At 41.4% G+C, this 25,656-nt stretch overlaps 1 protein-coding gene across 2 annotated transcripts in view; it reads left to right on the plus strand.

The window, feature by feature from the left end:
* Window positions 1-25,656, plus strand: part of LOC103719050 (glycerophosphodiester phosphodiesterase GDPDL3) — a 32,911-nt gene that overhangs the window by 3,286 nt on the left and 3,969 nt on the right. For both annotated transcript variants that reach the window (XM_017845706.3, XM_008808118.4), the window contains exons 3-7: window positions 12,301-12,413; window positions 12,523-13,024; window positions 14,561-14,599; window positions 14,704-14,991; window positions 16,889-17,028. In XM_017845706.3, the coding sequence (XP_017701195.2) occupies window positions 12,301-12,413; window positions 12,523-13,024; window positions 14,561-14,599; window positions 14,704-14,991; window positions 16,889-17,028 (1,082 nt within the window). The remainder of the gene's footprint in view (window positions 1-12,300; window positions 12,414-12,522; window positions 13,025-14,560; window positions 14,600-14,703; window positions 14,992-16,888; window positions 17,029-25,656) is intronic.

Consider the following 25,656-nt stretch of genomic DNA (forward strand, 5'->3'; position numbering starts at 1 on the left):
ATCGCTGACATGTGTTGGTTCTATTGATCTGCAAGACAACAAAAGGGTTAGAGAATGCGTCAGAGCTTTGCTCCAGCCGGATCCTCCGATGCTTAAGTCAGAAAGGATGCTCATGTGGGAACGAAGGAGGAATAAGAGATGACACCGTTTTAATTGAGGTTTAGCAATTAACTTTCATGGAGCGTCTTTGGGTTTATTTATAACTGAGGGATATGGAATCCTTGAATGTTGCATTCTAACAGCCTAGAGTCATGCTGTAACCGTTGGAGATTCTACTGTAACTGCATGAGATCTGGCCGTAACCACCTATGATAATGCTGTAACAGCCTAGGATCGTGCCATAACAACGACAACATGCAGTAACCGCTCGGGTGAGTGGGTACCAGCTATAACTTGTGCCTTTAGCCATTGTCTGAGGTGAGAGGGCCCTGGTTGGCTTGGTGTTGAGTCGAATGGTTGTCTGGCTGAGCTAAGGAATCCGACCTCAAAGGTTGGTTTCTTATGATCTGCTTGGTTTGATCATTTGGTTAGCGGGAATTGACTCGGTCTGATCATGTGGTCATGTGGAGGTTTCAGGGTTGCCATGTCGGCTGTGAGCTGGTTGAATTTGGTCGCACTACGTCATCGTGCTTATTTCATGCCACATCATCTGCCCCCACTTTTTTGAAAATCAGTAGCTCGGCTCGAGGAAATAGTCTACTTAGGTGCCTTCAGGTCGGAAACTCGATGATCTGCCCTATTGCGACCACAACTCTGAACATTTGATATTTATCTCGTAGTTTCAAATTTGCTGCTAGAATGTATGACGCTTGGAATCCCATACTTTAATCATAGGAATCACTTTGAATCCGCAGTCTGTGATCTGGTATTTTAATGCCGCCACTTTATGCATTGCGTACATACCACGTGACACCTCCTACGTAAGGAGCTTAGAGGCGACGATTTGAACTGGGTGTTAGGTGGGCAGGGGCTGTCATCAAAGCCGTGCACTTGGCAGTATTTGAACTGTTCATCGCATTATAAAAAGGGGAGGTAGAGACTTTCTTCTTCACTGCTACGCTTTTGTTGTGCGAGTGCTTGAGACTAGAGTTCAGAGAAGAGTTTTCACCTTAGATAAGGGCATAGAGAGCACCTTCCTTCCTTCGAGGTATGTCTTCTTTGTCTTTCCCCTTTGCCAGGTCGCCCCCTTGGTAGCCTGCATGGCTGCACCTATTAGAACCAGAGAGGTTGAGTTAGGGAGAGGCAGTCTCTCTAAGGCCAACCCTGATAGGATTAGAAGTTACAACATTCCCACCTCTATAGGACTTCGATTGCCCCATCCTGATGAGGTGGTCTTCAAACAGAGGGTAGACCATTTGCCGTTGTATGAGGACACCTTAAGATAGGGTTCAGACTCCCCATACACCTATTCATTAAGTCCTTGCTAGACTCATATGGTCTAGAACCCATGCAGCTTGTCCCCAACTAGTGGCGGACGATTGTAGGTTTCATCTATTTTTTTTGCCTTCCATGAGCATAAATTGGTTTTTAAGTTCTTTTTTATTTTGAAAAAGCACCCCACCAAGCATGGGTGGTGGTACCTGACCTCAAAGAAAGCGGTTAGGTCTTTACTTGATAATACCTCCATCCATGGATGGAAGAATCGATTTTTTGTGGCTATCTCTCCCTCCAACCCGTGGTCTGTTTCGACCAGTTGAGGGCCCATGACCGGTAAGCCCAATAGTATGCACTTCTTGGAGCTCTGTAAGGAGGAGACAATTCAAACTGTGGGCCGACTGAGAGCGTTGAGGCCTGAACAGCTCTTCTCTGTCGAGAATCTAGCCTAAGCTAGCTTCTGCGATCCTGGATCTTCGAGTAAACCATCGTTAGCTTAGTTTTTTATTCTATTTACCTTCTTTCGTTGGTTTGTGATATCTTACCGAGCTGAATTTTGTGGCAGATATAGAGATGGTGCCTTCGAAAGGAAACTTTGATGAGAGTCGCCCAGGAGGCTAGGAAGAGGGTAGTGAAAGGAACCTAAGTCGAGCCTTCTTCCAGGAGACCGTGATTGCTTCCTTCTGTGCCTCAGGAGGATCGACGACCCAAACCATGCCCTACCTAGCCACGGGATGTCCAGATTCAAGTGGCTCGTGAGAACAACGAGCCGGAGTCCGCTGATGCTAACTTCGTCCCTGATCAAGGGGTGAACTTCAAGCTCACGGTCAGGGGACTTCGGGAAGCAAAGCTTCTAGGTCCAAGGCTTGCCACCCTGTCACACCCCAAATCCACCACCCGAGTTGGGCATGTGACACAACTGCACATCCCTAGAACAAGATCCGAGAGTATTAGAAGGTTTGAATACAATTTCAACATTATCAAATAATGAGATCTATATTTCAAAAGAAGATAAAAAAAATTTCACCATTAACAACTAACAAAGGTTATCCAACTATAAATTTTAGTTATTTGATCTGTATCAATGACATTCTTACCATTTCGTCTCTCACTAACAATCCTAAACCATAGTCGAGTATTAAACATTTTGCGAGTTTGAAAAGTAATAGAATGGCTAAAGAAGACGACTCGCTACCGAAAACGGGAACAAGATTGCCACTGGACTATCCCATCCTCCTACCCTTACTCGTGCTGCCTTTTCTCCCCTAAGTCCCTCTCTCTCAACTAGCCTAGGTTCGACTGGGAGTGCATTCAGCTAACACGGGTCATAGGGTCCTACCTGACAAGCTACCATGGGTTGGTCTTTTGTTGGGCAGGACCTGGTTAACAAGGTAGTGGGCTCACTTGTGTAACCTATAGTCACATCGATCTAGATTGTGAGCCTGAGTTTGTTTTTGCTTTAACAAATGCTTACAAAATCCTATTACCATGTTTTTTAATCGTCAGTGAGAATTCAAGAGATACCTTCTTGGAACTATATCAAAAGTACTTTTTGAAAGACAATGAAGATAGCGAGCCACTCAGGAGGCATCCTGTGGGTTGGGGAGGGTGAGATGCATGTTGCATTACAGGACCTTTTGTTTGTCGATTCTATTGGGTGTATTCATACCCGTGATGTATGAAATGCCCGTTTCAGCAAAAAAAAAAAAAAAAAAGATAATGAAGATGGGTTTCTTCCAATGTATCCAAGGAAGTAGTATGAATTTGTTTTTACCAATTTTGGTGTAACTTTGTTCAAATTATGACCTTTAATTATTATATTGTTGTTGAGATGAAGTTTTTCAGATTGCAGTGCTTGATGAGGCTTTGAACTCGATCATGCTTGGAGGCTTGCTTCAGCCAATACACTTTTCTTACCATCGTGGTGGTCTTTGTGCCGCCATGATGGTCTTTTGCCTTTAGGTAGGCCTTTGGTCCTGCTTGTTGAATGATTAGGCTAGGGAGGATCGGAATGTACAGTCTTGCTGCTATTATGGTTGATGGCTATGATGGAGACAAATCTCCTCAGATCCCAAACTTTGAAGGCGATAAAGTTGGGCCCAACCAGAGTGCAACTATGGTCGATGGCTACGATAGAGGTGGATCGCACAGACCCCAAACCCTTGAGGGCGGCAAAGTTGGCCGAACCATAGTTTTTGGCCTTGGGTAATTGGGTTATTGCTCTAATTGATGGCTGTGATAGAGATGGATCTCCTTGGACCCAAAAATCCTCGGCCGATAAAGTTGGCCCAACCATAGTTTTGTGCCTCGGAAAGCATAGCTCGTACTTGATGGCTGCAATAGAGACAGACTTCATCGGATCCCAAACCCTGAGGGCGGCAAAGTTAGCGCAACTAGAGTGACATTATGAAGAATGACTATGACAGAAGTGAATCTTCTCAGACCCCAAACCCCCGAGGGTCGTAAAGTTGGCCTTGGTCATAGTTTTCGGCCTTGGGTAACTGGGTTATCGCTCTGGTCGACGGCTGCAACAGAGATGAATCTTCTTAGATCCCAAATCCTCGGGCGACAAAGTTGTCTCAACCAGAGCTTTGTTTTTTTAGGGTAGTCATGTTGCCTTCTTAGTTGGTGGTTGCGGAAGTCTGGCATTCCTCATTCCCCACACTCCTTAGTGCGGCAAAGTTTGATCGACCTTCTTCACTTTGCAAAATTTTTGAGTTGCAAGCAATCAGAAAAAAATGTTCATTAATGGGATGAAGTGCAGAATTTACAACTTTGAAATAAGTAACAAGTGCTTAATGATAGTGAATCCTCATATTCTCAGAGTTTCATGTTCAATGTCGTGATAGTTCGTTGAGGTGCTATGGCCGGTATGTTCTAGAATGCATTTCCTCGGCAACTTTGTAGGGTCCTTTACAGTTTGGGGTGTGCTTTTGTGATTCTTCCCCTGCAAGTTGTGTTCTTCTCAGCACAAGGTATCTAGGTCGGAAGAGTCGCCCCTTCACCCTAGAATTGTAATAACTGGCCACCCTCTATTGGTATGCGGCTATGCAGATCTGAGCTCGTTCTCAAACTTCTACGATGAGGTACTGTTAGACTCAAAGGTCTTCATGATTTTGCTGCTCGTCATAGTGCTCCATGCTGTGAATTGGCATCCCGATCTCTACTAGTACCACGACTTCTACCCCGAAGGCAAGGTTAAAAAATGTTTCTCCGATCGGTGTTCGGTTGTGCGGTATACCCAAAGAATGCTTGGGAGCTCATATGCTTAGAGCTCCTTAGCTTTGTCATGCCGGATCTTCAAGCTCTGTAGGACTGCTCTATTTGTCACCTTGTTTTGGCCATTGGTCTGCGGGTAGACAATCGAGATGAACCTATTCTCAATGCCAAGCTCCTTGCAAAAGCATCTGAAGTGGGCATTGTCAAACTATTTGCCATTATCAGTCATCAACACCCTTGGAATACCAAATCTGAGATGATGGACCTCTAGATGAAGTCTCTTGCATTCTTTGATCCAAGCTAAGGGATCAACTTTGACCTATTTCGTAAAGTTGTCGATCGCCACGATAAAGAATTTTTTGTCTAGTAGCTAGAGGAAAAAGACCTAGGATATCCATGCCCCATTGAGCAAAGGGCCATAGTTTGCTTATAGGCGTTAGCTCGGTGGCAGTCTGATACGGGATATTTGAAAATTTCTGATATTGGTCGCACTTCTGGGTGAATTTAGTGGCGTCCTTCCTCAAGGTGGGCCAATAATAGCCCTGCCTTAATAACTTGGAAGCCAGTGGTCCATCCGCAGGTGATTGCCACAAACTCATCATGTTTCTCTTGCAAAACATAGTCCACTTCATCTGACTTGAGGCACCTCAAATATGGCAAAGTAAAGGATCTTTTGTAGAGGTTCCTGTTGAGGAGGGTGTACCTAGTAGCATGAAGTTTGATCCTTTTGGCTTCTTTTATGTCCTCAGGAAGGTTTCCGTCCCAAATATAGCTAAACATGGGGTCCATCTAGCTCAACTTATTTCCACCTGCATCATAGAACTATTTCCTTCTTCAATGATTATGCTCCGTAGAACTTCAGTCTAGATTATTCATCCAAGATTGATGGATGCCGAGCTAGCTAACTTCGACAACGAGTCTGTCTTGCTATTCTTGGACCTTGGTATACGATGGATCTCGAAGTGCTTAAAGTCAGAGACAAGCTACTGCATTTTGGCTAAATAGCGGACCATCATTTCCTCTTTGGCTTCATAGTCCCCTCGAACTTGGTTCACTACAAGCTGGGAGTCGTTGTATATTTTGAGCTGATCTACTTCAAGCTCTTTGGCAAGCTTAAGCCTAATCACCAAGGTCTCATACTCAGCTTCATTGTTGGAGGCTAGGAACCAGAACTGAAGTGCATACTCAAATGATTCTCCCTCTAGGCTCATAGTATCAGCCCAGCTCCGCTTACAGCTGTGACCCATCGATGTATAATGTCTAGGTCGGGAGGTTATTGGCTGAGGTAGGCACTTGTTTTACATTCTCCTCTTCTGGGAAGGTTCACTCGACAAAAAATTCTGCGAGGACCTGAGCTTTGATGGCAGGTTGGGATCATACTGAATATCAAATTCCTTGAGCTCTAGAGACTACTTGATCAACCTTCCTAATGTCTCGGGTTTTTGCAGGATCTGCCACAGTGGCTGGTCGATCAGGACCATAATGGTGTGCGCCTAGAAGTACGGCCTCAGCTTTCGAGCTGAGATGACCAGGGCATAGGCTAGCTTCTTCGCTCTTTGTACCTCGTTTCAGCATCATAAAGCATTCAATTGACATAATAAACCGGCCTTTATTTCTTCTCTTCTTCTCAAACCAGAACCGACCCGATGTCCACTAAGGAGACGACTGGGTAAAGATAAAGTTCTTCGGGTTTTGGACTATAAAGGAGTGGAGGTGCCCGAGGGCCTTTTTGAGCTCATCGAAGGCTTGGTGACATCTCTCGGTCCACTCAAAATTTTTGAAGTTCTTTAAGGCCATGAAGAAGGGGAAACAATTGTCCGCTGATCTCGAGACGAACGTACTCAGAGCGGTGACTCGTCCCATAAGGCGCTAAACCTTCTTCATGGTTCTCGACAAGGTCATTTCTTGAAGGGCTCAAATTTTCTCAAGATTTGCTTCTATGCCCTGTCGAGTCACCATGAACCTCAGGAGTTTTCTTAAGGATACCTTAAAAACACATTTCTTGGGATTAAGCTTCATCCCATAATGGCATAGAATGTTGAATGCTTCTTCCAAGTTGGTGATGTCTTGCTCGACTTTCAGACTTTTCACCAACATGTTGTCCACGTACGCCTCCATAACGCAGCCAATCTGATTCTTGAAGATTTTGTTCATCAGCTGCTGAAAGGTGGCCCCAACATTCTTCAGGCTAAAGGGCATGACCTTGTAATAGTATAGCCCTCTCTCTATGATGAAAAACGTCTTCTCCTTGTCTGCCGGATGCATCTTGATCTAGTTGTATTCAAAGAAGACATCCATGAAGCTAAAAAGTTCATGTTCCAAGGCGGCATTCACGAGCTGATCTATCCTTAAGAGAGGAAAGCTGTCTTTCGGGCAGACCTTGTTGAGGTTAGTGAAGTCGATGCAGATCCGCCACTTTTCATTCCTTCTTTACCATCACCATGTTGGCCAGCCAATCCAGGTAGTAGACCTCCTGGATAAATCCAGCCTAGAGAAGCTTGTTGATTTCTTCATTAATGACTTGTTGCCTCTCCAGGGTGAGGTTGTGCTTAGGGGTGGCAATCGGGCCGGATCAGGCATAAACAGGTCGGATCAAATACAGATCGGGTCAGAAAACTATAAATGTGAACCCGACCTGTTTATTAAACGGGTCAGGAATTACAAATCTGAACCTGACCTGTTTATTAAACAGGTAACTCGACCCGACCCGTTTAACCTGTTTAATAAACAGGTAACCTGTTTACCCAACCCGACCCAACCTGTTTAACCTGTTTGCCCAACCTGACCTGTTTAACCTGTTTAGACCTGTTTAATCTGTCCAACCCAACCTGTTTAACCTGCCCAACCCGACCTGTTTAGACCTGTTTAGACCCGTTTAACCTGTTTAGACCTGTTTAACCTGTTTAACCCATTTAACCTGTTTAACCCATTAAACCTGTTTAGACCTGTTTAACCTGCCCAACAGTTAAACGGGTTAAACGGTTTAAACGGGTCAGACATCTAAAACCCGTATCCGACCCAATTAATAAACAGGTTAAACGGGTCGACCTGTTTACAACCCGAACCTGTTTAGGCCAAACCCAAACCTGTTTATGGCGGGTCGAACACGGGTCGGGTTGGCGGGTCGGGTCATATTTTGCCACCCCTAGTTGTGCTTCTTTTGCCGAACGAGCTTGGGAGCGAGGTTCATGTTGAGCTAGTGGATCATCACCAAAGTACCTATACTAGTTTTAGCAAAAAAAAAGTACCGATACTAGTCATATCTATGGTTGTCCATGCAAATATATCCGAGTTAGCTCTAAGAAAATATACTAGTCGAGCTCGTACCTCTGGCTCCAATAGGAAACCAATTTGGACTATTTGGGAAGTGTCTCCTCGTAGGGGTGCCAAAACTAGATCCATAGGTTCCCTCGTTTACTCCCTCAGCTCGTCTTGGGCATCTAGTCCTTCGATGGGGAGCGCTTCTTTATTCTTCGTCTTGAGGGAAGTCATGTAGCATTACCGAGCAGCCACTTGATCTCCTCAGACTTCCTCAATTCCATGCTTTGTCAGGAAATTCATCACTATGGTATGTTGAGGTGATTGCTTTCATAGCATTAAGAGTTAGTCGTCTGACGATGGCATTGTAAGCAGAAGAAATTTGGACAATCAAGAAGTCCACCATCACCATCAGCTGCTTGAGATGACCGATTATTAATAATGGGTAGCGTGATGATCCCCTTTAGCTGCACTGAGTCTCCCGCAAAGCCGACCAAAGGCACCTCGAGCAGCTTGAGCCGGTCTTTTGGAATCCAGTTCCCGGTAATACAAGATATCGGCCGAGTTACTGCTGTCTACGAGGGTCATTTTTACTTCAAAGTCCAGAATGGTCATTGAAACGATCAAAGCATCATCATGAGGCCTGAACGCCTTGCAAGTCCTCCTTGGAGAAGGTAATGATTTCTTTGTTCTTTGCCTCTGGGGAAGTGGTCCTCTATCCTGATTTGGCGAACATAAGCCCTTCGAGTGCAACTACTTTCTCCTCCGCTAGCAGGTCCACTTGCAATGACTTCGATGACTCGGGCCACGAGTCATTGTCAGGAGAGCGCTGGGCCGAGGGGTGCTATGTAGGCAAGCGTTGGTCTCTTCTATATTCTCTTTGGCCATGCTTGATGAAATAGTCGAGGTAGTCACATCGAATGAGCTTCTCAATCTCGTCCTTTAATTGCCGACACTCCTCCGTGTCATGTTCGTGATCATGGTGGAAAAAGCAATACTTATTTCAACCTCTCCTAGCCGGATCTGACCTCATCCTATCCGGCCACTGGACCTATATCCCTCCTTGAATACTCATGAGGTCATTACTTCGTGGGTATCAGGAGAGTATACTTCTCATACCTTCGAGGGGAGTCCTTGGACGTCGTGGGATCTCCTTCCCACTCCACAAGTTTCTTCTTGTGGTGGGCTTTCTCGTCATCTCGTCCCTTCCTTTTTCTTCTCTGCTCAGTCGTAGTGTGACTTCCTCCGAGCATTCATTGTCTCCTCGGCATTGATGTACTTTTCAGCCTCCGTAAGGAGCTTTATAAGATCCTTACAGAGCCTCTTGGACAGGGAGAAGCTGGATGAGAGTTCTTGAGGCCGTTCATTAGGGCTGCTACTGCCAGGCCTGATCAAGATCACGAACCTTCCGTATTCGGAGTTGAAGCGGTTAATGAACTTGCGGAGGCTCTCATCCTTGCTCTGCCTGATATTCATCAAGGTGGCAGAGGTCTTCCAGTGACTATAGCTGCTGATGAAGTGCCTAACGAACCTTAGACTCAGCTGGTCAAATGAGCTGGTTGAGTGTGGTTGAAGGCTAGAATACCACGCTCAAGCAACCTTCTTCAGGGTGGCTGCAAAGGCAGGACACATGACAGCATCAGAAGCTCCATGCAGCAGCATGAGTGCTTTGAAAGACTCTAGGTGGTCGACAGGGGTTTGTCATGTTGTCATACAGCTCTATCGGGGATATCTTGAATCTCGGAGGAAGAGGTTCCCCCATGATTTGCTTGGTGAAGGCCAACACGTTGCTAAGGAGAGGCTCACTCGAAGTGATGACCCTCTTTTCCTTCACCTCCTCCATGACCCAAGCCAAACACTCATTCATTTCATCAAGCCGGTGGGTTAGATCGGTCCCCAGCTCTTATGGGGACTGTTGGCCCATTCCACAAGCAAGCGAGTCTCGCTTAGCGCTAGGACTTCCCTCGGGCTCCCTTGATTTGTTCTCCGAGTAGGAGCCTTCTCTAGTGTTCTCTAGGGACATGTCGTGGTGAGACTGGTCATTTCTCAGACTAGGCCCTAGTTGCTGATTCGACCGGTCTCGAGGTTGCTATGCTGGCTAGTCCTTGCTCTTTGGGACTAGGCTCCTAGATAGATTACTCAGGGCCTAGACTTGTTGTTGGAGCCTGTTGAACTACTCTATGGTCACTAGTGCTCTGGAAGATGGTTGTAGTAGTAGAGTTGACAGTTGCGACTGAGGGAGATGGGATTCTCTCAGCGTGTCCTTTCTTGAGGAACCCTAAGATATGATAGAAGATAAATCAAACCGGTTCCTTCTTCTGGGGGGCATGGCTTTTCATTTGGTTCGCACAGATGGTGCCAATCTATTGCTATCAATCTCCGGATCGCTGATATATTCTACTTCCATCGATATGCAAGACAACAAAGGAGTCAGAGAACTCGCGGAGCTTTACTCCAACTAGGCCCTCCGATACTCAAGTTAGAGAGGGTGTTTGTGTGGGAAAATGGAGGAATCAGCGAGACAGAGTATCGTTCTAATTGGGGTTTAGCAGTTACCTTTCATGTAGGGTCTATGGGTTTATTTGTAGCTGAGGGATACTGAATCTCTGGAGATTGCATTCTAATAGCTTGGAGTCATGTTGTACCTGATAGAGATTCTGCTGTAACCACATGAGATCCGGTCGTAACCGCTTGGGATCACTCTGTAACAGCCTAGGATCATGCCGTAACTATGGCATCAGTGTTGTAACTATGGAATGCCGTACCGGCCCGTACCGGTCCGGCCGTGGACCGGTACCGGAACGGATAAAAAACCGGTATTTCCCGGTTTTTTATCCGAACCGGCCGGTACGGGCCCGTACCGGCCGATTCGGGCCCGTACCGGCCGGTTCGGAGCCCGTACCGGCCGGTACCGGCCTCGTACCGGAACCGGCACAATTTTTTTTTTTTTTAGAACCACAGCGCCGCGCGCTGTGGTTTTTGAAACCACTGCGTACCGGCCGGTACGGGACCGGTACCAGCCGGTACGTACCGGACCGGACCGGTACCGTACCGGTCCGGCCGGCCACCGGTACGCCGACCGGTACCGGTACGGCGGACCTTGGTTGTAACCATTCGGGTGAGTGGGTGCTAGCTATAACTCGCATCTCTGGTTGTTGTCCGAGGTGAGAGGGCCTTAGTTGGCTTGGTGTTGAGCCGAGTGGTTGTCTTGGCTCGACCATCTGGTCAACGGGAGTTGACTCAGTTTGATCATGTCGAAGAGGTGTTAGGGCTGCCATGTCAATTGTGAGCTGGTAGAATCTGGTCATGCCACATCACCATACTTATTTGATGCCACATCACAAGGGTATGATCAGAGAAATAGGGATAGGAAGATACTTCACTAGAAGATTCGGAGAAGCAACTATGGACATTATCATGATGGATGTCAATTTACTGACTTGGAGTTTGGACATCTACAACTTACAGAAGAGATATCCTTTGTAAGAAGGATGTTGTTGAAATCAGGTCAAATGAGCAGTCATTTAAAAAGATGAAGAAAACAAGGAGGACTTGGATGGAAGTTATAAGAAATGATATCGAATCATTTTATACTGATACAACTTGAGGAGCAAGTGTTAGTATGCTCTACTTTTAGTTAGGATATGAAATCAATATATGATGACAGGACTTACACCTAAATGAGCATAACATTAATCTTGCACTGCATGTTCTATATCGACTGCAATTTATATGCATAGAGAAGTTATAGAAGATCATGTTTGAGTATGAGGACAGCATATGAGATTTATGCAGGCACCATGTCACATTTTCTGAGAACTAGGATGGGTGGAAGCTCTGCTGAAAATCAGGTTGGGGACAAGATCAAACCCAGGTTTCTTGTGTCCACACTAAGTGCTACTCAACCAGTTGACACTCCTTGAATTACTTATGTATAGCACCTTTATGTTGAGATATAAACCATGCCATTAAGAAATCATAGCCTAATAGCAAACCAAAAGGTCGGAAAGAAATAATAACAAGGTCATCCATTTTTTTTTTCAGGAAGATCGACTAATAGCAAGATTGGCAGTAATGGTAGGCTATCTAATGTTTGAATTGTTAATTTTTTTCATGGAGTTAATAAAAAAGTCTGTAGTCCATCGTAGGCTACTATACTAACTATTAATCAGAACATTGAAGGATTTAGCTTTGGTTATGAACCACGAATAAAGAATGATTCATGCAGCCGGCCCAAGTCAATGGTTTTTTGTATGTTATTGATACAAAAAAAAAAAAAAATGTCTGCCTATATTTTCTTTTCTTGTTGTTAGACTTATTTTGGTTGATTGTGATTATTGAATTACAATGAAAACAAAATTAGAACCCTAATTTTTTTGTGAATTACTGCTTTCTGCAATTGTATTACATGTATAGCAATATTCTCACTGTCCTTTACAACTTGAGCAGTAATACAAGCAATTTATTCTCGGACCTTTGTATTTGATAACATGTTTCCTATCCTCGCCGTTGATGATGTGGTAACACAAGTGAGACCACCTGGTCTTTGGTTGAATATACAGGTATGCACACATTGGTTTCACCTACATTCTTTGCCACTCTTTCTCTATTTAAAATTTTTTATGCAGTTGCTTCAAACTAACTTCTTGAAATTTTTATTGTGCCATGCAGCATGATAGCTTCTACCAGCAGCACAATCTAAGCATGAGAAGCTATGTGCTTTCTGTGTTCAAGCGTGTTATTGTGAACTATATCTCCTCGCCAGAGGTGAATTTTCTCACAAGTATAGAGAAAAGATTTAGACAAAGCACAACAAAGCTTGTTTTTCGCTTTCTCAATGAAGACATTGCAGAACCTTCTACAAATCAAACATATAGTTTGCTGTTGAAAAATCTTACATTTATCAAGACCTTTGCCTCGGGAATTCTTGTCCCCAAACATTACATTTGGCCTGTAACACCTGATAATTATCTACAACCCTACACTTCCATTGTCATGGATGCCCATAAAGCAGGGTTGGAAATCTTTGCAGCGGACTTTGCAAATGACAATATTATTAGCTACAATTACAGTTATGATCCTTTATCTGAATATCTTTATTTCATTGACAATGGTTTCTTCTCTGTTGATGGTGTGCTGACAGACTTCCCTATAACTCCATCAGAGGTTGTAGGTAATTTTCTCTTCTTTTCAATATTAAAATTTTGATGTTGACCATGTCAAATTTTAATTGTATAAGATTTTATTTCCCCATAGAAAAATATCACCATATAAAAAGGTCATATGCAAGAGGATTATCATCAACTTGGTTGCTATTTATCATCATCTCTCCAACCTCTCATGAATTGCCTCTCATTTGAGTTTTATGTAGCGCCCTACTTTTTGATGCTGATTGTCATGAGATAAATGGGCACAAACTCTAATAGAAATTGATACTTAACAGAATGGACCTTCTATCAATAAATAATCTATTATCCTTCCATCACATTATGCTAGAACTTCATTTGGCTGTTCCTTTTTTTTTTAGTATATATAATGAGGATTGTCCTACAAACGATGATCTATTAATGTTGGTTAATAGCTAAATAAGTCCAGCATTACTGGAAACTCTGGATGTGCAGACCATGTTTTGATGAACTGAGCAAACTAGCATGATTTGGTCCACCTTGATATCAAGTAGGTTGGTCAATTGAGAGCAATATAGGAGAGTAGTTAAAATATCTGAACTGGATGCTTTTTCTTTTTTAATCTCCCCTCCCCTCCTTTGGAGAATAGGAAAATATCCCCAGATTTCTCCTCCCATATGCTTCCTTTTATCTAGAACATAGAGTCCTTCTTTAATATTTAGTTTGTCTTTTGTTGTGAAACCATCACATCCATTTGCTGATGCATTGCTCATGGACTCAGGAGCTGTTCATGTATGCTCATCATTATTTCATTCATAAGTTTATCTCATCTTTTCCGTGAGGTCCATTCCATTGACAGAGATCTTGTAGGGGATTATATATCTACCATTAAAATAGACATGTATATGTGTGCATAATTGTGGTTAGTAACATAGCATGAACTAATGAACTTAACCCCACTTATTATGTAAGAGAACATATGAGGATTTGCATTATCATTGTTGTCAGCAAAAAACATCATTGTCATCACCCAAGGATAGATCATTAAAAGATATGTTTTCCTATTTCATTATGAATTCCAAGCACACTTATTTGGTTACTAAATCTTAGCGCTTGAGCATTCATGTTTCTAGCTATTAGCTCTGCTTGCCAAAGAGTAATGTCATAAGTAGATATGGCATTAAAGAACTGTTTTTAGACGCCATGTGTGAGCATGGTTTCTCACCGAAACATAATTTGTGAAAGCGTTTTATATCATCATCATTGAATTGTTCTGGTGCTTGAAAAAATTATTCGCTTATTCACTCTTTGTAGCCAATTCATCACATAAGTTGGGTACTTTCTTCTGTAAAATTTATAACTTAAAGAACTTATTTTCTGGCAACTTAGCCCTAATATGATATGCATATCAGGAAAACAAACAGGTAACTGCTATGAACTTCTTGCAAGATTTTACCTTCATTTGTATTCAGTTTTTATCAATTTTTCATTTTATTATTTATATCCTGATTTGACCAAAACTGTAATTTCTTTATGCTGATTTGAATGGAAAGAAAACATTGACATGTATCTTTATATTGCAGCTTGCTTTTCTCATATAAACAAGAGCAGCATTGATCATGGTATTGGCCTTTTCCGTTGTAATTTGACTTGCCTCTATTTGTCGTACCGCTTGTGTTACTAATGAAAGGTCAACTTTTCTAATCTTTTCATTCTTATGGTGCAGGACGTCCTCTAATTATCTCACATTATGGAGCCAGTGGAGACTACCCAGATTGTACTGATCTGGCTTATCAGAAAGCAGTTAATGATGGTGCAGATGTAATTGATTGCCCTGTTCAAGTAACACACGATGGAATTCTCATATGTATGAAGTCGATTGACCTTCTGGATGATACTACAGTAACAAGATCACCTTTCAGTTCCTATGCTTCTATTATCCCAGATATTAAGAGGACTCCTGGAATTTATACTTTTAATCTCACTTGGAATGAGATTCAAAAGAACTTGCAACGTAAGTTGATATATGTACCATTTCTCTACCTTCAATTTAAAAGTTCAGAATTATTAAAGAAATCCGTTGCATGATTTTTCTTTTAAAAAAGTAATATGTGATGAAAAGACTCAATTTGTTGTATGGTACGCCATACCGTACTGAACTGGATAGTACGGGGCATACCGTACAATATCGTACTGGTTCAGTTCCAATATACGGTATGGGGGGTGTAATAACACAGTGACAAGATGGCACCGATTCGGGCCTGGTACCAAGATGGCATATCTTGATTTGTTGAATTTTTCTAGACGAGCTTTAGATGCACCAGTGCTAGTTTTATCCTGGATAGATTTTTGGAAAGATTTTCTAGATTTTTATCATGTATTGGTAGTTTGGTACAGTTAGTTGGTTGACCTGTGAAGAGGAGGTTCTTAATAATTAATCACAAGTATAGCACTGTTCATACATTGTTTAGCTTAACAATTGTTGCGAGTATTATAGGGAAGCATGCTTAGCGTTGTGGACTCATGTACATGCCATGGCTTGGCATTTGAGAGTGAAAGCAAATTCTGGTAGCTACCTTCCCAAGTGTTGACCCCATAATTGTATTGAGACAAGTCCTCATAATCAACTTGGTGATACTCAGCCATCTGCCTCCATTGCCAAGTAGACTCCACAACCATTCCATTGCCTCTGTCACCTTTTTGAAGTTTGTTCTACACATCTCAAACGTCAGGTTTCCTTATTTTCCCAGCAAGCAATACTATTGCCCATTCACATTCTTGCCAGATACTATGGAGGAAGCAATGACATTAGAATCAAGTTTTCATCTCCATATTCAAGCTTACATTGACGCTTTGAAGTGCTTCAAGTGATGCGATTGTGTAATGATTATTGATTTTTTCCTGGGCCACCAATTCTTCCTTGAGAATCGTACTTCTCTACAAGATGGAAGCACGGTCCTCCTGGCACCATGATAATGTAGCTAAATCTTCATGAGATATGCCCATCAGTTTCTTTGCCCTCTTTGCTGCACCTTGTGTAAGCCCTGCTGAATCAAAAGTATCTGGAACCTTTTTTGGTGTAAGTAATTCTCCATCAATTTTCACCTGGAAATTTGCATTGGACATGTGCCACAATATTAGAACCAATGTCTATCAAACAATTGCTCATGACATTAATTTGTGGCCAAAAGCTTGATTGTTTTAGAAATTCATTCATTTGGAAACAAAGTCAACACAATGAATAGAGCACAAAAGCACATAAATAATTTCACGGTAATGCTGGTGAAGATCATCCAAGAGAGACCACCACTGTCCCATTACAAAGAAGGATTAAATCAGCGTGACTGAGTGTTTAATCTTCTTTGGACTTAAAATGCCATATTCCCAAAAATGTCCTCAAATAGGATCCATGATAGCTAAAACCTGTTTGGACTGCCCATTATGTGTCAGCATGCGGGTTCCTAAAAACTCGTAATGAATGGAGGAATGTCACAGGCACCAGCACATAACCATCATGTCTCGAGCAACTGCTGCCCTAAAAACAGAATTAACAAACTTAACTAACACATTGAAGTTGTTGCTCCCATGTTTTTCTTTTCTTCTTCAGGTGAAGAATACTACTTCTATAGACTACCTATGTATAATCAGATGAACCTTAAGTCTTTCAGCTACTGGTGACAGTTTAACATGTAATGGTTTTGATTTGTCACTGGACTTTCCTGCACCTTTAGTCTGTGTTTGACAGTCATGGATGCTTGTATCCTTCATTTGAAGCTTACCTTTAGTTTGAACACCGTCATAAATATAATCCATTAAGAGATTCCTTTTCTGCACATGCAAAAAAAAAAAAGTATTGGTACTTTTTCTTTTTTCAAACACTGAAATTAAATATTTGTCTCTACATGTTGCAGCCACCATGTCAGCTCCTTTCATTGAATATAACTTGGTGCGAAATCCACGGTACAAGAATAAAGGGAACTTCATGACATTATCTGAATTTCTAACCTTTGCGAAAGGCAAGGATCTATCTGGAATCTTGATCACCATAGAGGTAAGAGTTTTAATGGCACATCTTTTTCACTAACCACTGGAACCCAAAAGCTTACGCTGTTAGGGAAGGGGACCATGTGAAGGCATAAATGAGTCAAGAATGACTGAAGAATCAAGAAAATGGCTAGAAACAAGTCCACGTAAGAGAAGACTCAAGAAAATAAATTGGTAAAATTGGCCTGAATGGGATTTGAACCACCTTTGGCTATGATCCATGTTACCTAACCGCTAGACCACAAAAACTTAAGCTGTTGGGAAAAGGTCAACAATGTATATTAGGCCTTAAAACATCTCTTAGTCTATGAGATGAAACTGGATACTAATACATTTTGACCAACTGCATGCCGTTTTCTATTATTGCACCGGACAACATAGCAATCTGTTCTCACAACACTACTTTTAAGCTATATTTTTCTATTTTTAACTTAACTACTTAAGGTAAATGCTGAAGCTTCAAAAGTAAGTACTTATATTATTGGTAACACGAAAGTAAGTGCTTTGCCTAGTCAGTTTGATACTTTGTCAATGTTGGTTCTCACTGGAGCTGTTGCTTGATAGCAATGTTTTTTTTGCTTATTTCAGTAAGATAACTGGAATGAAATGTAGGGAGTGGTTGGGTTCTGTTAAGGAAATATTGTGATAGGTGAGCCTTTTGTAATGTTTTATATCAACCAGCATACATATAGATAAATTTAATGTGCATGATGAATAACTAAAGTGCCTCAGATTAGGTTTTAGATACATAGTCACAAGTTTGGCATTTGAGAACGATGCAGCTAAGCCCAAATATTTCAAGAATTCCACACAAAATCGCCAGAATTCGACAAAGATCTTCCAAGAATTTATGAATAGAAATTACAAATGTATCAAGGTTTTAAAAACCAGTATTGGGCCTATTACCAGTTTTTGGCTGGACTAGAACAATATTGGGTCATCTTGTACCAACACATAATATGGAGCTTTGTACTGGTATCATTCCAGGATGGCTAGAGATCTTTTTAATTTTTTTTTTAATTACTTTTGGGATTTTATGCATGATGAAGATGCTATTTTTTTAATATTTAAAGGATGTTCTTAAAGGTCTGTCAAATCAGTATGGATGCTCAATTATCAATCAACTAACAATATTTATGAGTGAAGGTTGGCAAATATAATATAGTATTGGAAAAAGAAAATCATAATAACTCATTTTAATAATCTGATCCCATATAGAATGTTGATGCCTCTTATATACAATGAAGTTTTGCTCGTAGTTTGGAATCGAAATATTGTACCAGCTTGGATACTTTCCCCATCCCTATTGGACGTAAGATGTCGGATGATGGACTGATTGTGGTTCCTCATGTCGTGAATGTGTGTTCATTTGGTACTCATTGAAGCCCCATCCCTCCTCAGGATAGTAGGAAGCAGCATTGTACTTAGAGCCTTGGCTATAGTCATATCTATAGGAGGGATAATATGCAAAATCAGATCTTGCCAGATATGATGAGTGGAAGAAATCAAATGGATCATACGTGGTTGTAGAATAATGTCCACTATGACTATCTCATGCACTAGGAGATCCATCCTTGGCATACGATGAGAAATGCTATTCACTATAGCTATATGATGCATTGGTGGTGTGTTACTAATAAGGTTCGCCGTATCGATATCGGACCCCATATCGGTGTCACACTATCATAGTATCGGTATGGTACAGTACGCGGTATGCTTGACATATCGAGTGTCGGTATGCCACCGGTACCGACCGGTACGGTACGGTACAGCATACCATAGTTACTAATATTAACTCCTTCCAATCTATGTTATAGCTCCTAAGTTTTCTTGTCCCGTATCTAATCTTTTTCATCAGCTTAACTTCTAACGTACCAGGTGTGCGTATAATCCTCCTATCTTTGAACATAGTTTCTTGCAAATGACCTTCCAATATCTGTACATACCTATCCCCATAACCCTGATTCTGTTTGCCCCCAGCTACAGCACCCTTGGATCCTCTCCTATAAAACAATGTCTCCCTCCTAGGTCTAGTTTGAGTTCAGGCCCCATGGTCTATCCGACATGGCATGCATAAACTCCATTGGGGAATGGACGAAGATCCTAAGAATAGTAACCATCGTCATCACCAAACTATCCACATTGCCTGCTCTGGCCTCCAAAGCTATCACCTAAACTGTCATTATCATCATTGCTGTTATCGCAAGATAATCTAGACAAACTAAGATCCAATATCTCTGAAGTCTTATTATTATCTTCCTTGATTTTTATCGTTGGCTACCTCAACTAGATTGGTTTCTTCTTTTCCCTTGGACTTGCTCTTCTTACTTCACCAACTAGCCTTGAAGGCTTGTGCACCGTGCCATGACTCGAACATTTGGTGATCGAATTTCTTATCAGAATCCTCATATTCCTATCAAGTCTCCTGACGGGTGGGTAAAATATGCTTCTCTGCCCATATATCTACATCGCACACCCCTATGTCTTTCACTTATGGTTCTATCCTGCTGTGGAGGATCCCCTGGTTCATCTAGCACTCATATCTTGAGTCTGTTGATCCACCATCCATCCAAGTATAGGATCTTCCTCGTTATGAACAAAGTCATCTGCTAATAGGTCTTTTTACCCTTGTATTGATTCAAATATTTCTATCCCAATCTCAATCTGCAGTATGCAAAAACTAAGTCGTGTAGCTGCTTGCTTGTTAATTGGTTTCACATCTTGCTATGGATTAGGGCAAATGTAAACATGTTCCATTTGATTTGAGTACCAGCTAGCTTACCTTCTCCTTTGGTGCTCATGATCACGAGTGGAGAATTCCTTCTTGACTTTTGAGTGGAATTGGATGGATAGCTCGGGTCTGCCCCTGGCTATGTGCTCTCATATGGATAGGCGTGGCAATCAGGTCAGGTTGGATGCAGGTCGGGTCGAAAATTTGTCAACCCAAATCCGACCTATTTATTAAACAGGCCAAAAGTTCAGATCTGAACTTGACCTGTTTGTTAAACAAGTAACCCAACCCAACCTGCATAACCAGTTTATTAAACAAGTCAAGTCAGGTTAAATAGGTTAAACATGTTAAGCTGCTTTTTAACGGATTAAATGGATTTAAACAGATTAATCAAGTTAAGTAGGTTGGATTAAACAGGACAAAAATAGGTTAAGTATGTTTTAAATGGGTTAAACAAATTTTAAACGGGTTAAATGGGTCGGGTCATGACCCGACCCAATTATTAAATGGGTTAAATGGATCATCAAAATTCTAACTTGAACCCAGCTCATTTATGACCCAAACCCATTTGTGTCGACCCCGAATTTGCTTAAAGTGGGTCGTTTGCGAATCGGGTTGATAGGCTGGGTCATAAATTGCCATCCCTACACATGGATGCATCGGACCCTCCACTCTACTGATAATGTGAAAACTGAATAATCCATGATACATCATGTCCTCGTACTCCCACAGTGCTTACTTAAAGATCCGGATGGCCTCCTGCGTCTAGCAGCCTCTGTATCATCTGAATCAGCTTGCTTATTCCCTTTGCCTTTGTCATCGCTATCATGATGATCATCGATCTCCACTACCCTATGGTCTCACCGAGCTTGCTTATGTTTGGCCACTTGCTTTGCTTCCTTTAGACTTCACATGTGGTCTCTTATTACTCATCTTACCTCACCATAATTCTTGGCACACTTCTGCTCAAAACTATAGTCGCCTGCTAAATGCCGCTTCAATTGGGTGACTCCAACTCTTTTATTGTCCATGTCATAATAATTGCATGCCCAGTAATGTCTCTCCGAGCCCATCCTTCCATGCGCCAATCAAAAAATCCATGCTCCCTGTGTATCATCCACTCAAAACAAGAATCACGAAGGATGTTTTCTATGCATATTTCAGATTGCTAGAATCTTATAATATTATTCATGATATATTTTTTATTTTTTAAATAATTTAAAAATTATGCTATTCTCTATGAAAAAATGCAAGATAATTGGTTTAGAATTATCAAACATATGTTCTTGTTTCTAACAATAAAATCATTTTTATAATTCTTTTACTAACTTTGTAACAATAGCTTGAAAATCATAAAATTATATGTTAATCCATAAAATACAAGATGGTAATTTTAAAACTCATCCTATTAATGCATCTTCCATGTTTATTACATTTAACTAATATTTTAAATTTTATTTTTTTACCAAAAATATCTAAAAATCATGAAAAATCCATAAATTTCTGAAATACATGACAATAAAATTTTAAAAAAAATCATCTGTACTTTAGGCTATATGCTGATAATTTTTTAGATTTATAAGGAACTTGTGATATTTTTACATAATTTTTTGATTAAAATATTAGTCAAATGGTTGTAACTATTTTCAAGAAGATATTTCATCCGCAAAAGTTATAGCATCCACATAAATTCAAGCATGCTAAATTTTTCGGAACTAAATTTCCATTTATTTATTTAATATTAATATTTTAATGTTGAAATATATATTTTCTAAAATTAAGATATTGGTTAAAAAATAAAAGTGACAGGTTTTTTTTCAATTTTTGCCTACTTTGGGCCAAAAATGGGGAGTCCGGAGGGCCTCACCCAAGTGGAGTGCCCTCTCTTGCTGCGGTGTTGTTGACACCTCCTTGGTGATGAGGGAAGAAGCCATCTCCCATTCCCCTTCTTTTTCTCTTGTCCCCTCTGTCTTCCCCCCTCTTCTCACATTATGGAGTCAAGAGCCTCATGAGATGCCTAAAGGCATCTTTGAACCCCCCTGAGAAAATGAATCATGAGTCATCCCGGTCAGGACACCCTCATACCAATAAAAGTCGATATCAGTATCGGTCAATACTCATCCCATTTGACTAGGATGGCCGATAAAGTTCGTTTTACCGGTCAGTACCGTACTGAACTGGTATGCAGTCTCGTACGGTTTTGACACTCGGCACATTTTGCTATCTTGTATTGTACCGTATATTGATACTGTAATAGGATAGTACCGGTTCGAGGTTCGGTACGAAGATGGCGAACCTTGACCAATACAAGTGCAAGTTAAGGATCTTGCAACCTTGTATATTGTAAAATTTTTAACCATAATAGTTGAACTATTCGCCTCAACCAACATTCTGCACTTATAAGGTTACTTGGAGTTTTAGAGCAATCATCATTTCATTTCCTTTTATAGTTTAATCATTGTGCATTCAGTTAGGGAAACTTGTCAGATTCAAATTTGGGGATTTATGTCACATTCTTTCTTCTTTCGCGATAATCTATTCTTACAAGCTTACAAGAATAGATTACTAATGATTCTAAAGTAGGCTTTCAGCGCGGCCCGGCACGAAGAGGGCCGTGCCTGGCACGGCCCGATAGCTACAGTGCTGGGCCGTGCCCGGCACGGCCCATTTAAAGGGGCCGTGCCGGGTCACAGGTTACTGGCCCGCGGGCCGACCCAGGCACGGCCCGCTTCGGGCCTGGGCCGGCACGGCCCGCTCTAGGCCCGCGGGCCAAGCACGGCACGGCCCGCGGGCCAGCCCGGCACGGCCCATCAGGGCCTGGGCCGGGCTGGCCCGCGGGCCTGGCACGGTCCGGGCCTGGGCCCGGCCCGGCCCGATAAAAATTAATGCTTCATAAATTTTTTTAATAAATTAATAAATATTGAAAACTAAGGATTTATGAATATAAAGCCACCTTAATGTTGGGGGGTTTGGCATAGACCCCTACCAGTTTATTAATTTAAATCAAAATGGTACATGAAGGGAGGTTTGGACCTTGGTCTGACCTCTAGAATACAATAAGAAAGGGGCCAAAGGGCTGAGGTTTGGACCTTGGTCTGACCTCCAAAATACAATAAAAATGTACAATTATAAAAAATTAAGAAATCTTACTAATCATCAGTGATTCAGTGAATCAGTATTCACTCTTCAGTCTTCAGTAGTGTTTGTATCATCATCATCAGAGGATGTTGTATTATGTCCACCTTTATCTTGAAGTCTTGCCTCAGCATCCAACCAATCTTTGAAGCAGAGAAGCATCTCTACCGTTTCGCCCGTCATCCTACTTCTCTTTTCGTCAAGAACACGCCGACCTGCACTAAAAGCGGATTCCGATGCTACCGTGGACATCGGCACAGCTAAAATATCGCGTGCAATTGCAGACATAACAGGATATTGATTTCTAACACTCTTCCACCAAGATAATACATCTAGATTCTCTATTTGATTTTCATCATATGCAGACTGAAGATCATTTCATAAATAAAATTCTAGTTCACTACTTAAAGATGAAGAAGATGAAGATAAACTTGAAGCATGTGTGTGTCATCTCTGTGCAATGAATGAAAAAATAGATGACGAACGAGAACTACTAGAAGAAGGAATAGAGGTTTGTATTTGTGTTCTAGATCCACGAATTTTTTCATCATATATAGCATAAATATCATAAAGAAGTTGTTTTACCTCATTTTTAGCAGGTTCAGGATCTTTAATCATATTTTCACAGTATGCATCAAGTAAAATTAGCACGCCATTTAATTTAACTCTAGGATCAAATACAGCAGCTAAGTTATGCATAGGACATATCTTGTCCCAATACTCATTCCATTTAGATTCCATTAGGTCAATAATAGGCATTAAAACATCATCATATCTATGTTCTGCAAATTTTTGACTAATTATATATGCTTGTTGTAAAAATGAACATGAAGTTGGATAATAAATACCAGAAAGAACATTGGTAGCATTATAAAAACTAAGCAAAAAATCTTCCAAAATTTTTCCTTTATTCCAATCAGTTTCAGTCAATGTAAAGCCTAATCCACGATCATTAATATATGCACTTAATAAGTTTCTATATGGGTATGCATCATGTATCATGCTATATGTTGAGTTCCAACGAGTAATTACATCAAGTTTAAATTTTATAAAACGTTTACCATGATTTATACATAGTTCCTTAAATTCTTGATGTCTTGATCTTGAAGCATGAATAAAAGAAACTGCATTTCTAATTTTACCAATCACATCTTGAATCATACCCATGCCAGCTTGAACAGAAAGATTTAAGATATGACATGCACATCTAATATGCAATAAATTTCCATCTAACATGGGATGCAATGAGTCTTTTAATAATGCAACAGCAGAATTATTATTAGATGCATTATCAAAAGTAATAGACATAATTTTATCATTAATATTATATGAACATGCAGTTTGATAAATGATATTTGAAATTTGTTGCCCAGAATGTGGAAAATCAAAAGCACGAAAAGCAAGAATACGTTTATTTAATTGCCAATCATTATCAATATAATGAGCAGTAATGGCAATAAAACAATTACTACCTACAGATGCTGACCAAATATCAGAAGTTAATGAAATTTTTACATTTAAAGTAGAAAGTGATTCAATTAAATTTTGTTTCATTGCTAAAAAGTTAGTCATAGCTACTCTTCTAAATGTACGCCTACTAGTTCTTTTGTAAGCAGGTTGTAGGTTTAATTGAACATATTCTTCAAAATTAAAAGATTCACATAAACTAAAAGGTAATTCATCCTTAACTATCCATTTTACAAGTGCTTTTCTTTGATTTTCATGATTATATGCAAAATTACCTACAAGTAATCCCCCTTGTATATTAAGGGTACTTTGAGTTTGAGCATGAGAATCATGCATCCTATGACTCTCTTGATGTCTTTTTAAATGCCCTGTTCCCCCACTACTACTACAACTATAAAGTTTGGCACATTTTTTACATTTAGCTTTCCAGACTCCATCAACCATAACTCTATCAAATTCAGTCCATACAGCACTAGTCCTCTTACGAGAAGAGGTTTGATCTTCACTCGGTTCACTAGTTCTAGAGGAACTAGGAACATGGGGTTGGGGATTAGTTTCTTCTCCCTCAGAAACAGGAGGAATGCCAAACTGACTTTCCTCAAAAGATGACATATCTAAATTGATGAATTAAAAAAATAAAAACTAACCACAAGGAGGATTGGAGGAATTGAGTAGAGGGTCGGAGGGCAGAGGCAGAGCCGCAGAGCCGAGATTCTGAGCTTCCTCTTGTGCTCTCAACAGGAGTGACCTTTTCTTCTCAACAAGAACCTCCTCTTGTGTAGCACTTGAACACTTGCTAAATGCAAACTAAAAATTAAATTGCTAGAAGAGCACTTTAGAAGAGAGAAATAATAGTATTAGAGAAGGAGAGAATAGTTGGTTTGGTGTGGTGAGAATGAGGGAGGAAAGGGCTATTTATAGAAGGCCAAAAATTTTTTTCCCAAAATACCCCTCAATTCAGCCGTTATTGGACTGTTGGGAGGGGTAAAACCGACTTTTTCCCAAAATAGCCGTTGGAAACGGCTATTTTCCTTACCCCTCACCGTTGCGGGCCGTGCCTGGCACGGCCCGTTTGCACCCGTTACGGGCCGTGCCTGGCACGGCCCGTGGCGTGCCGTGCCCGGCCCGCCAATAGACGGGCCGGGGGCCGGGCCGGGCTTCCTTTTGCGCCCGCGACGGGCCGTGCCGGCACGGCCCGCTTCATAAGCGGGCCGGGCCAGGCACGGCCCGTTTAGACCTTGGGCCCGGTGGGCCTGGGCCGGGCCGGCCCGGCACGGCCCGATGCCCAACACTACTTTCAGC

The sequence above is a fragment of the Phoenix dactylifera genome, unplaced genomic scaffold (genome assembly GCF_009389715.1).
Source record: "Phoenix dactylifera cultivar Barhee BC4 unplaced genomic scaffold, palm_55x_up_171113_PBpolish2nd_filt_p 000207F, whole genome shotgun sequence".
Classification (NCBI taxonomy): domain Eukaryota; kingdom Viridiplantae; phylum Streptophyta; class Magnoliopsida; order Arecales; family Arecaceae; genus Phoenix; species Phoenix dactylifera.